Source organism: Polyodon spathula, chromosome 7, assembly GCF_017654505.1.
Source record: "Polyodon spathula isolate WHYD16114869_AA chromosome 7, ASM1765450v1, whole genome shotgun sequence".
Taxonomy (NCBI): domain Eukaryota; kingdom Metazoa; phylum Chordata; class Actinopteri; order Acipenseriformes; family Polyodontidae; genus Polyodon; species Polyodon spathula.
Window position 1 is genome coordinate 32,728,193 of NC_054540.1, and position 14,279 is coordinate 32,742,471.

At 37.8% G+C, this 14,279-nt stretch overlaps 1 protein-coding gene across 7 annotated transcripts in view; it reads left to right on the forward strand.

The window, feature by feature from the left end:
- Positions 1-14,279, forward strand: part of lmo3 (LIM domain only 3) — a 43,392-nt gene that overhangs the window by 7,632 nt on the left and 21,481 nt on the right. For 2 of the 7 annotated variants that reach the window (XM_041255325.1, XM_041255322.1), the window contains exon 2: positions 9,977-10,190. In XM_041255325.1, the coding sequence (XP_041111259.1) occupies positions 9,985-10,190 (206 nt within the window). In that variant the 5' untranslated portion in view covers positions 9,977-9,984. Of the gene's footprint in view, positions 1-565; positions 730-899; positions 968-1,036; positions 1,252-2,497; positions 2,893-9,976; positions 10,191-14,279 lie in introns of those variants that run through there. The other 5 variants (XM_041255324.1, XM_041255320.1, XM_041255321.1 and 2 more) reach the window with 5 other exon arrangements.

The following is a 14,279-nucleotide window of genomic DNA, read 5'->3' on the forward strand; positions in this document are numbered from 1 at the left end:
AATCTCACCTGGGCAGCAGTGTACAAAAGACACAATCAGTGTACAAAACAAGCTGATTACGGTATGTAGTTCGCAGACTAATGTTACATTGTATTTTTGTGTTACGCTTCTGAAGCAAATACTGAATACTGTGAAGCAAATATACCACCTTTCAAACATTTTTAAATTGAGGTAACTCCCTTAATTTAGCCAGCAGCGTGATAATAATAATAATAATAATAATAATAATAATAATAATAATAATAATAATAATAATAATAATGTATATTAAGAGGTGATCTAGTAATCGTGCCCTTTAATAACAGAATAATCTTATGTGCAATAACAGACCAGCAAGGAATTCCGAAGTGAAGACGACAGAACAGGAAAACGGAGGTATTCTCACAAAATGAACCTCAAACAGTCAAATGCGAGTTTAAAAGTATAGACTTCGCTGATACATTCATTATATGCCTCTAGACCCGTACTTGCCTGTTCCGTGTGCACCAGGATTTGTGTGACCCGCCTTTCACCAGACCGTACCTGGCTCCCAGCTATGTTATCTACACAGGCCACCAGCGCACCTACTGGAACTGCTACTGCTTCCCTCCAGTGTCCTGACATCGCTGTAGCTAATTTTCACCACGGAGTATTAACCGCTGCCGCCGACACCAACACCGCGCAATGTGGCCCTCGCCTGCGAGTCTCCTTGTTAGTCGCCCTGTCCTCCGATTATCACTATAACGCACGGTAAATATTGTAGCAACGGGTGAATGGGCTTGCTCTATGCGCTGGTAAGAACCGTGGAATGTGTGTGAGTGAACACGTGTGTGGTTTTGTACTCGACTCGCTGCTCTGTACTAATAACTGAGTGAGTGAATGACCTTTTCTTAGCTGTATTAAGTGTCTCGCCGGTGAGGGATTGGGCAGTCGCAGTTGATAAAGCTCGAGTTCACTGTGCTCTCCATCCCTTGCCGGCTGACGATGGGTAAGCTGTCTTGAGCCCATTACTGCAGGAGAGAGAGAGAGAGAGAGAGAGAGAGAGAGAGAGAGAGAGAGAGAGAGAGAGAGAGAGAGAGCACCTGTAGCTCTGCTAGGTCATCGCAATTATTGCTACAGATCCGTGTGGACCTCATTATTTTAAACTTAGACAAGTCCGTTCCGTTTCGAGGAGATGCTTCTTTTATGATATCTCGTCCCGAGGAGAGAAAGGTACGCTGTTTCCCCTGTGCCTGTTTCGAACAGTCTCCTTGTTATTGCTTAATTGAGAAGGTAAGTCAATACACGGCGAGTCTACCAGTACAGCTGCTTGAATTCACTGTACTGTACTGAAAGATAAGGAGACGCTGCTACTGAAATAAAAGTTTTTTTTTTTTTTTTTTTTGTTATTTTTAAAATTTTAACAAAGCAAAACAATATAACCCTAGTGCATGCTATTTGTATTTTTATTTACGTATTCGAATATGGAATGTTATAGGCACAAAACGTCGTTTTCACCAACCGAAAGCATTGTCAGAATAGTTCCACTGGTTTTCAACAAAACACGCACACCGTCGATTTAAAGACAATTTCCAGTTCTCTTTTTTAAGTAAAATAATTATTTTATGCATAATAATTGCTGTACATCTGTGCAGAGCTTATGTTTACCAAAAGCGTGTCCAGTAAGAAACCAGTTTACTTGATGAAATATCCTGAAAGGAGACATTTCGAACAATGTTGCTTAATTATTAACGTTTGGAAACTGTCAGAATGGTATATATTCAATAGAAAAGGACGAAACACAGAATATACAGCATTAAATTAAACGTGAGGCTAGTGTGTTACAGCGCTGTACGTAACAGTTGCTATGTTGTGGTTAGGTCGGTTTTATTTTATGTAAAAATCTACAGAACACAACTATTCACCACCGCAGAGTAATGCCTCTCAAGTCTGAGTGATGGGAGGGCAATCCACTGCACGGGAGGAGTTAATAATACACTGTATAACCTACTCTATTTCACCTGGCATAAGACATTCATATTGTACATTTTTTTTTTCTTTTTCTCTGTATTTATCCCGGTCAAACTCCGCAAATCGACCATAATTCGCGTTCATATCCTTTAAAAATGCAATCTATTATTATTATTATTATTATTATTATTATAACACTTTTTTTTTCTTGTAAGAACACTCCTGCTTTTATCGCTGAGCTTTTACAAGCATGATTATATGTTGCACTGACAGTTTATTAATTATTTATTTATTTTTAAATGCGCTAGTTGTGGTGCTTATTAAAGGTACACTTGTTTGCGTAAAAAGGGAGAGGGCTCCCCAAAACACTGGAAAAAGGCCCAGTTGCATTTAAACAATGTCTAATCCACAGACCACAGGGGACATGTCGCATTATGTAATTACAGAATAAAACTATAAAGTGATCCGCGATTTCTACAGAACTTTGAACTGCTGGACTAAAGCAGTGACATCTAAGTGCTGTAGCGTCGCTAGTGAGCGTCCGCAAAGAACGAGCGTGTTGGGGATTAGAAGGTTACAGCGCAGTAAAGGGGTATGCAGCATGCGCCTTTGTCATCGCCTGTCATTTCCACGCAGCCCCTTGCAAAGCAGCGACTGGCAGGTTCATGATTTCTTTTTCACAAATAGTGAGACGAACCAAACGTCGCCGTTGTGAGAAACGCGAGTTACGTTATTTGCTGTAGCGACCAAGTCTCATTTTATTCCGTACGTTCTTTTTTGGAGGTCTGTCACTCTGAACAATAGGGTAGCCATCGCCGGCAGCACCGTGTATGCATTGCATACAGCTGCTCACTTGACCCGCAGCGACTGTGAGTGACTGACCGGACAGTTTCGTCTCCAGACTTCTTGTGTGCATAGTGAACGGGGGTTGTCAACAAATGCAGGAAAGGGATCAAAGTTTCGGTAAGGATGCTTTTTTAACCTGACTTACATGCGTTTAAAATAAGCAAGCAAATATATATATATATATATTTGTGTGTGTCTTATATATATATATATATATATATATATATATATATATATATATATATATATATATATATATATATATATATATATATATATATATGAGAAACGCACACGATTGTTTGTGAAGGTATTGGCGAATGTTGTTCACAAGTATGTGAGCATTGCTTATTATCAAGTCCAAAGCGCCTCTCCAAAGCGGTTATTTAATTGCTTTTTATTGCTTTCGAGAACGTAGCGTGTGCCAATTATTCTGACAGGTTTTAAGATAGCTTCAAACTGTTCTCGCTGAACGGCGCAGGTAAAGAGGATATTTAGCACAAAAGACTGAGCACATTAACTAGGAAAGTGTTTTTTGTTTGTTTATTATTTATGTATTTATTTAGAGGGGCGGGGGTGTTTTGTTGTGCAGGCAAGCAAGCTGCATTGAAAATTGGTTTCGCTGTTGCAAATGTCTCATTGGCTTTTGCCAAGCACTGGCACTTTGCTGCCATGACAACTGTAATTAAACTGATAACAGTGGAAAAATGTCGGCATCTCGGAGAGAGAGCGAGCTTCGCTTAGCAGCTGCACAGGGGGAGAGGAGTGAATCAAATTGGTTCTGAGCTCAGAGTCTTAAACACACACAAACACGACACTCGCTACTTAAAAAATAAATAAAAAATGACAGCAAACTCAGCGCCACAAGATTTGGGGCATGTTTTTGTGGGTATGCAGATAACCCACAGGGATGCTCTGGGAGACTGAACAGAAGGGAATGAAGAGCTTCAGCTAGGCCCGCTCACGTTCCCGTTCTTTCTCTAAAATAAGAGGGAAACCTTTTGTTCGCGTTCCCTTGGTGTTTAGAAGATTGGATGTGGCAAGTTCTTTTCATTTGCGTCATGAAACCTCCAGCTGCGTGTGCTGGGTGGGAGACGTAATTCACACAGAAATTAAAAAGAAGGAACAAAAAACGAACTTAAAAAAGTAGTTGTGCCTCATAGATTTTTTTTTTTTATATATATCAGGCGCTGAATCATCTAAAAAAGGATTGTGGATTTGAGAGTTGAAACTCTTGCTTCTTTGCGTTTGTAATGACTTGCGGTTACTTTGTTGTGTTAACTAGCAGAGTTGGGCAGAATCGCTTGAATGCCACAGATTAATGGGTGCAATCAAGCGGGAACGGTCTTTACAAGGTAATATAGCCAATTAAAACCTCACGAGAGTTTAATGAAAGGACACAATAGACACAGAGGTCAGCTGGCTCCTGACAATAACACCGCGGTGCGCCAAGCCATTATGCTGATTGCACGTCTCCCTGTGTCACATATTGTTCTTCCCAATTGATATATTTAATATTTAACTTAAACTTACAAATAATAATACAAAACAAACATCGTTTCAATCTTTACAGAAGAATTTACTGCTTGGCAGTATTTCTTTTTTGTTTGTTTGTTTTGTTTATACAATTGTACAGTAGTTACAAATGAGGAGGTGGAGTACATATGAGGTCCAACTATGATCACATTTACGTAAGGCACGTTTTTTGTGTTAAAGTTTTCGGTCTGCAAAACTCTTATTACTGGGGTAAAAAAAAAGGGTTGTGATAAAAAAAAAAAAAAAAAAAAAAATACCGGTACACATTTCTTTTCATTAGTAGTGGTGAAAAATCAGTGCTACTGAATATTGGGACTATATCATTTAGAAAATGAACATTTTGTGTTTTATGTTGTTAAACTACTGGTAGCAAGAGCTGCTTATTTCGTAAAGCTTTTGCTGAACTCCATAAACTCAACTTTATTTCTGCACTGCCCCTGGGAAGTGAAGTGGGGGTCTGTTTATCAATGTTATTTTTGTACATCTTTACAGGGGTGAAGATGTACAAGAAGACTTCCAATTGCATAGCAGTTTGTTGCAAGTCACTATTAAACATGACAAATATTAAGCAAATGCAGAGGGTGTATTATTTTAGTCAATACTGTTGTGAACTGGAATTATTATATCCTGTGTGTGTGTGTGTGTGTGTATATATATATATATATATATATATATATATATATATATATATATATATATATATATATATATATAATTATAAAAAACTCTCAGTAAAAAGGCCGCTTTCACAGTTAAGGCCACTTTTTCACAGTTCCAATTTGTTCCTGTTGACAACAGTGTAAAAATGCCTTTAATATTAAGGCCACCCCATGTGTTCAGTATTAAGGTCACAATCTGCACTCCCCAGACCTCTGTTCAGTTACTTCTCTAATGAGACCAGCATGCTGTGGATTCCCAAGCCCTCTGAAACATGACCTAACTCCTCCACATGTGATTCAGGTTTGAGAAAGATAACAGTAAGTGAGAGCAGTCTGCATTGAAAATAGCTGAAGTACAGTAAATCACATCTCGGATGAATGTTTCGACTGGAACGCTTTAAGCACTCACAGACCCTGCTTTTAGAGTCTTTGTAGATTCTCAATGCATCTCTGTTCTAGAGTGTAAGTACTTGCAGACCCTGCTTCTAGAAACTAAGACACTGTTCTGAACAGCAGCTGAACAGATCTCCTTGCAGAGTTGTTCTTCCTGCTGTCAGATACGTTGCTGTTATTCAATTGCTTTTGCCCTTATACCACTCTTCAAACCAGGACACCTTGTGTTGTGTTTTAAAGTCAGTTGTTAGCCCTTATAAATGTTTACCACAGTAGTTCTGCAGTTTTATCATGCTTTCCCTCATGGCTATACTATGCATTTACCATAGTTAACCCTGGTTTGCCATGTTTATTAATATGCTTTGTTACACTTTGCTATGATTTTACTATGGGAAACCTGTATAAGGTAATGGAAAATGCAGTTGGCATACTACTTGCTTTAAATCGTTTCTAAAACTGAAGAAGATATACCTCGAGAACATACACTGTATTAGGTGGTAAATCTAAGCAGGTGTTAAAACGAACACAGTGCTCTGTTTAATCGTATCAATGCTGACTGCATAATCTGTCTTGCTGTTTATAAAGCATGGCTGAAGTGTTAGCAATGGCTAAGAAAAGGGATTGTTCTGCTGCTAGAGTTAGAGACTGCAGTTTCTTTTCATATACCCAATTTAACCGCACAATAACTTCAGTAATTAAATCTGACTGTAACTGTCTGAATATGTGTTGGTGCCACTGTATTGAAACAAGGAACACACATGTTTGCATGGCAAAATATAACAGTATAACAATGAGTTTCTTGACGTCAGAAAATGCAGAACATTTAGTTGTTCCAACAAATCGACCAGAGCTGTTTGCTGTTGTGCTCCTTGTTTCTGGAACTCTAATCCTGTTGACATTAGGCAGATTGTCACACTGGATTCTTTTAAGTCTAAAAACCTAGGCCTAATTTTTTGAATGTGTGTTTATATAATTGGATGTAGCTGGAGTGCATTGTACATGTGTGCTCTCTTGTTTTGGTTTCCATTTTGTACAGCGCTCTGGGAAGCCATGGCGTGAAGGGCGCTATATTGTATTGCATTGTTGCTTGTTTAGCATGATTCATTTAAAGGAGGCTCACTGTGGAATGCAGGAGCATAAGTGTGAGACGGGAATTTAAACAGATACAATAACACATGTTCCAATACAAGCTGGTATTCAATTGTAATTTGTTATAGAGGTTTTGAGGACGTCTCCAAAATATTACAAAACAAGAAGACTGATGTTATGATTGTAGGAGTTTTACAGTTGTCAGGATGTAATGGCAGTCAATAAGGACAGTCTACTGATAATAATAATAATAATAATAATAAATAATAATAATAATAATAATAATAATAATAATAATAATAATAATAATGATCTTTGTCACCACACAGTGAAACTCATAATAAAACCAGGAATAGATCAAACTGCTCTGCAATGGGAGTCATATTTCTATCTAGGTGTATGTTGAAAATCTAAAGGTGCTTGTGTCAGCTTTGTGATGCGTGCATGGAAGACAGCTGTATTCAAAGCACAGTTATGCTGCACTGATGAGTCCCAAACAGGGCAAAACATGTCTGCAGTTACTGTACTTTAACTTTAAAGACGCTGTGAATGTAGAAGCCTTTTGGCGACTTTCACGCGATTCTGATTCTGATATTTGCATATCCCGATTACCCATAATTCTACAGTTACTGCTTTCTCCCACCTTAACTGGAAAGCTACTTGTTTTTATATACATATGGTAGTTTTCCAGTTAAGGAGAGAAAGCAGTAACTATAGAATTATGGTTAGTGTAGTGTATATGTGTGTGTATATATATATATATATATATATATATATATACATTTCATTCTTAGTTGAATTGGTGGGGTATGGAGTTGAATACTGTTAAGCAGCCAGCAGCTTTACTTTGTGGTACCCTAGTTTTCTACAATCCTGGTTTGGTTTGAGCTGTGGTGTGCAGGTCTTGTTAATCTGGTCATTGTGTCTGTGGATATGGGAGCCGAGTGGCTCCATGTGTTGGGCGTCTCCACAGATGCTCAGTGCAGACATCGATTAGCTGGATTAATGACATACATTTGGCCAGACATCCCTAAAACCAGACTACAGACAAGGTTTGGAGGAGGAAATGTTAAATTCCTAATATTTTGTTGTGTGTTAAAACACATGCATTGGATTTGTGGGTTGGGTTTCCACTGATTTACAATGAAAATAAATCACAGGTTATCAAAAGTTAAAATTCAGTTTGTACCCACTGAAGCAGAAGAAAATACCAGAAAAAAGGTGTTTAAAAATGGTGGATACAAATGTTAATGGCAGTCTAATAAATGTACAACGACCTAAAACATCTGTATAGTCTTGTGACATTCAGGACTACATTCACAATCTACTCTAGAAGCTACAGTATTTACTCCTAATCAGCACTGGCACCATCTGAAAAAAAAACAGCATTTACAATTCTAAAATTAATTTGCAAGCCACAGCATAAATGTAATTTATTTCTTTATTGGGTGCAAGTTTCCTTTCTGAAACATGACAATTTGGAGTAAACAGCTTTGAGAATACAGCCCTCAGTTTGATTATTTACTACAGTTGAAATGTATGTCACTTATAAAGGATTAATGCTTTTTAATTAAAGAGATGACAGTGCGAGAAAGCCTCTCATGCCTCGTGTCTTTAACCCTGAGAACGCTGCAGCCCCTCGGAGTCTGGCTTTGATAATCTGTCAAGAGGGGTTGCTTTGTCATGGGATTGATGAGACAGATGCACTGCAGATAGATAAACCCACAGCTTCTGAAATACTGGATGATCCGCTAATAAAGAATGATACATATACAGTATGTGTAAAACAATCTTTAAAGCAGCACAATTACTGAAGTGACACTATCTCTGTATGAGACTGTCTTTGGGTAGGCAAGAAAGAGGGCTGCCGAGTGAAACTGAGCTGTATTCAAACTGCTAAATTATTAACTACGAGACAAAAAGGCATGCTTTTATATTCTAGAGGATTTCTTTAAAAGCTGTTAGGGGTGATTTATGTAAGATTTTTATCTCTAAAAAGTAAAACTCAAACTAAGAAATCCAAAAAAACGTAACACCCACGGTAGTTCATTTAATTATAGTTCCACCTCTTTTTTTTTTTTTTTTCTTTAATAAACCAATCAGTTCAAGGACTACTTTATATCATGGATATTTTCCTAATATTTCATTCCTTGCCTGTTGGATATTGTACCACACGCGGTCTGTATCATTGCCTGTTGGTGTTTCTGTTTTGCTAAAGACTTCCGAAGGCTGCAGGGGAAGCAGGAAGGAGATGGACAGTAAAAGCTATAGACAATCACACAGAACACACTTAATAGGATATTCATTTAAAGAAAATGTTGGCAATATAAAGTGCCCTTTAAGTTAAAATAATTAAAAAAAATAAATAAAAAATATACTGTTTACATTTACATAAGATTTGAAAAAAAAAAAAAAAAGAATAAACCTTTAGGGTGATTGTGTTTTCCCTACTGGTGTACAGTAGTAGTCCCACTAGCAATCTGATCATCCCAGTTTGTAATTACAACAGACTTTGTTTGCTCACAGTTTAATCTTCACGGTGCTGTAGTCTCCAGTGTTGCACTTCAGTTGTAAATGGTGGTTGCTGTCTTTGTAAAGAGGTTTGAGATCACTGTGTAAAACAGTTATGTGGCTGTCTTTGTAAAGTTGTTTGGGATCGCTCTGTGGAAACAGGTATGTGGCTGTCTTTGTAAAGTGGTTTGGGATCGCTCTGTGGAAACAGGTATGTGGCTGTCTTTGTAAAGTGGTTTGGGATCGCTTCGTGGAAACAGGTTCAGTATGGTTGCTGTAGTTCTTTTGGGTTTTACAGTGCTAGATACAAAGGGGTGAATTTCGAATCCAGAGACAAATGCACAAATACAGCCGAACAGCTACTACTTACCTCTGAATTTATGATTTCGGGCTTGATTCTCAAAGCTCTTTATTCCAGATTACATTTAGAAGTAAACCACTTTGAGAATCTAGCCCTTAGTGTCTGATACAGGTGATGGATTTCTGAAGCTTCACCTCATCATAAAAACTGATTTCCTGAGCTTTTGGTCCAGTAAAAAATGAGAAGAAAGAACCATTTGTTCATATCTGGATTTCTTTATCCTACTCAGAAGCATAATGCCATTTATGTTATACAGCAGCATCAATCCTATGTTGTTTAACTGACCACGGATATAGGGAAACAAGGACATTTTAAATCTTTTCTCCCAAAAAACTGGTTGTGAAAAATGGAAGCGATTCTGTTGAGGAAAATATATTTATTCAGTTCAAAAGATGTGAAGAAATGAACGTAACACAGAGATCCTCTTCTAATGTGCTCCCCGGTTAAGTGTGTGTTGAAGGTGATGGGTTCACAAGATCGAAGACAGGAAGCATTTAACTGCAGGGCGGTAGTGCAGGGTACCAGTTCTCCCAACACTGCTGTTACGAAGTATTACAGGCAGACAGCTGCTGGTATGTTGAACTGAAGCTCTGGGTCTATATTGCTGCTGGTATGTTGAACTGGATCTCTGCATTTCTCCCCTCTGCTACAGGTATACAAATGCTCTCAGTCCAGCCAGACACCAAGCCGAAAGGTTGTGCTGGCTGCAACCGCAAGATCAAAGACCGCTACCTCCTAAAGGCCCTGGACAAGTACTGGCATGAGGACTGCCTGAAGTGTGCCTGCTGTGACTGCCGGCTGGGCGAGGTGGGCTCCACACTGTACACCAAAGCCAACCTCATCCTCTGCCGTCGGGACTACCTGCGGTAAGAGCTCACTCTCGCACTCTCACTCTCTCACAATCCATCACTCCCTCGCACAAAAGCAAGAAGCAAAAAAAAATAGATTGTTCACAAAAGCAATCAAATCCACGTGTGTGCGTATCATTATACATTATATACATTATATGCATGGAGAAGACATTCTTATTAAAAAACAAACAAAATGTAGACTCTTCGCAAACTTCTTCAAGTGCATGTGCTAGTAATGTAATATAATGTATATAGGCTCCAAATTAATGTTTAATAGAGGATTGCAAAATGAAAGCTCTGCGGCAATTGGTAAATTGATTATTGTTGCATCTCTGCGTAGGCAGAAAGAGATGTCAGATGGGTTAAGTAAGTAGTAGATCACTAAAGTGTCTGGTATTCATACACTGCACTGTATTGATTTTGGTTTGATTGGCCCCCATATGTAAAAGGATATATAGCTTATATGTACAGCAGACTGTTTTTACAAATAATATACAGTAGATATTGATGTGACCCAGCCACCTGAGATTTCTTAGTGTCCGATAGTTTGTATTAGATTACACTATGTAACACAATTTGTGTTCCTGGATAGTAAATGTTATTTCCTAATTGCTTATGCCTCAAAAGTATAGAAAATGGCTATTATTCCTCACAAACTTTGCTTTTGTGACCAAGACAGTGATATTTCAAAATATCACTATTTCCAATAGGAAAACGGGCAAATGTTTTCCTATTGGAAATAGTGATATTTTGAAATATCACTGTCCTGGTCACAAAAGCAAAGTTTGTGGGGAATAATAGCCATTTTCTATACTTTTGAGACATAAGCAATTAGGAAATAACACTTACTACCCAGGAACAAAAAAAATAAAAAAAATTTATACATGGTGTTATTATTATTATTTGTTTATTATGCAGACTTCTTTATCCCAGGCAACTTACAGGTGTGTGAACTATGCCCCAGTGATAATTATGGAAATTCTATAGTTTTACCATGATAGCCTTCTTGAATCAAAACCAGTCTTTTCTTAAATATCCAATAGGGTTTATATTAACCAATTCCATGCCTTTTGAAACAAAATGATATATGAATTAGACAAGCAATGAGTAATTACGATTCAGGGTATGTGAAAAAGTAAGTGAACCCCTGGTTTTTTCAGCTCAATTAAGGGGATAATTTGAATCAGGTGTTTAAATAATTAGGTTGATCTTCAGGGGTGAGATTGGGAGGCCCCACCCTATATAAAGATCAGAAACTTTGTGAGTTTGGTCTTCAGCATACAGGTGTGTGGAAACATGTCATGCCACAATCAAAAGAAATCTCTGAGTACCTCAGAAAAACAGTTATTGATGCTTATCAGTTTTGAAAAGGTTTCAAAACCATTTCTAAGGATTTGGGGCTCCACCAGTCCACTGTCAGAAAGATCTACAAATAGAGAAAGTTCAAGACCACAGTCACTCTACCCAGGAGCGGTCGTCCAACCAAAATCTCTCCAAGAACAAACCGGAAAATCATCAAGGAAGTCACATAGCGACTTTTATTTTAGCGTTTTTCACCTACAAATGTGTTTTTTCATGATTTGCTTTTGCACTGCACATGCCTAATTGTAAACGTAATATATCTACCTAATGTTACAAATGTCTGTAATTTTGCCCCTGCCTGAGTCAACGGTTTTTTTGGCTCATCCCTTCAACTTGACTTAGTGGCATGTTTAATGAAAAAAAAATCTATATTTTCATGTTTTAATCAAGTGTTATCAAAAAACAGCAGAAGCATTCAGTAGCATTCAATCACTGAATGCTAAACACACACACACACACACACACACACACACACACACACACACACACCACCGTGTCTCTGCTGTTGCTTTTTCTTTTTAGCCTTTCTGCTAATGCCGCTCTCTGTAGGGGTGTCTGTCCTCCTAATGCTGGAAGTCAGAGTCAATCTAATCATGAAGCAGAGCAATACTTGAATGATACATTTACTTTCTTACATTTTAACTCTTAATTAAAAAATAAAGAAATAAAATAAAGAAATGGACAGGCAACTTAACCTGCTGACCGCTCTGAGTGCTGACCGTGTCACTCCTGGTATAAAGATGGCCACTTCTGAAGTGTGACCATGTGAGTTTGTAAAATGCTTGGGCTGTGGGGCCTGGCAATGGATAACTGGGAAATTGGGGTTCATAGGTAACCCACTGAGTACCAAATTCAATTTTCTTTGAAAAAATACATTAACATTTAGACTTAACTTTTGCAGTAAAAAAATTACCAAGTAGCCTCCTGTCCTCAAATGAGGACAATGGCACTTAATGGGTTAATGATTTTTTTAATATAAATTGGCAGAGCATAATAGATGTTACGATCAGTTAGAACAGATCACTGATTTGATCAGGGTCCAGTCACTACTGATTCGGATAAGTCTAGATCACTGGCATTTCCTGCCGTTTTGGAATTCTCATGGAATATTTATTACATCGTTAAATGGCAGTTCCAAGACATTTGGGAAGCATATTTTACTTGTATTGTCAATATATATTGCAAGTAGCTGTCTGGCTCTTTAACATTTCAAAAGATATTGCTTAAGTTTGTGCTAAACTCAGCATTTCTTTCCTCGATGTGTATGGTCAGCCATCAATATTATTGTAAAGAGAAATGAATCCATGTACCCTCTGGTCCTAATTAAGATGTTAACTGGGCTCGTCTCATAACAGATTTTGTCTGCAATTTTCATCCCCCATTCAAATAAATCACGCTGTAAACTGTTCCAGACTTAGAAATCAAGTGCATTTGACAAATGGACTAAAAATGAATAAAAATCTGAATCTATATATATATATTATATATATATATATATATATTATATAGATATATATATAATATAATATATATATTGAACAACAAGATTTAGGAATGAAGACAGGTTAGTGGATCCTTGCCAAAGCGCAAAACCAGAATCAATTGCTGTTTAAAACTTCCCTCCCTGTTCCCCAGCTTTTCTGCTTGTTATGCCAGGTAGAGTCCCGGAGAGTGTGCAAGGGTAGCCAGAGCCACACTGCTGAATTGCTTGGCTTTCTAGTCCTTGTGATCTACCTCAGCTAGTTCAAACTCATAGACAAGTCAAGGTAGTATTGATGAGTCCAGGCCCTGTTCAGAAAGCTATAACCTGGGCAGTTGAATACAGTTTTTTGTCGTTGAAGCTGTTCTAGGCTGTTTAGGCTGTATCCTTTTTCATGCTCTTTTTCCACATCACTAACCCCAGGATTACATACACTGCTATCACTGTCCTTATGGTGGCTTTACTTTGCAACATGAACTGGGGGGGAATCTTTGCAGCTAGTGCCTTCATCCATGTTTGTGAATTTTTATTTTATTGCATCTTTGTCAAAAACACAGATTTGTTTGCAAAAACATAAATGCATTGATCTTTATCTCAGTTTTTTTTATTTTTTCTATTTGGTTTTCCAGTTGTTTAAATCTTGCTTTATATACATAGGTGTGTCACATATCCTGCTTATCAAATTATGATAAGATTAAACAGCTATTGAGAGTTCAGCTCTGATGGAGTAGTCTGTATCTCACATTTCTAATACAGAGGATGCACAGGACAGTTCTGGCACAAGTTAAGGCAACAACAAATGATTTACAGCAAGATTGCAATGCCCGTTTTTCCTCACTCAGACCCTTTACTTGCTAAATATCTTGGCATCCCCAAATCGACAATCGTCTCCTTTTTAAATAATATGCTAAATATTTTAACGAGCAAGTAGAATGGTACCTCAAGATGTACCGTTTACTAGGAAAGCAGTACACCTGGGGATGGGGGAGTTTGTAGCTGGAAGTAAAGAGTCTGTGAGGAAAATCTCGCTGTGAATCATTTGTTGTTGCCATAAGTTGTGCCGGTACAGTAGCTCACGGTAACGTACTTTTATTTTTTCATGACACCAGCTCTACTTTTGTAGTTACAGCAGCGTCGGGGTGGATGTTACCAACACACTTGAAACTTTTAATCTGATTCAACTTTATTAAACTATAGGAATCATTCATATATTAAAACAGTTTACCCTAGTAAAATCAAAGCACAGTGAAAGCATGGTAAAG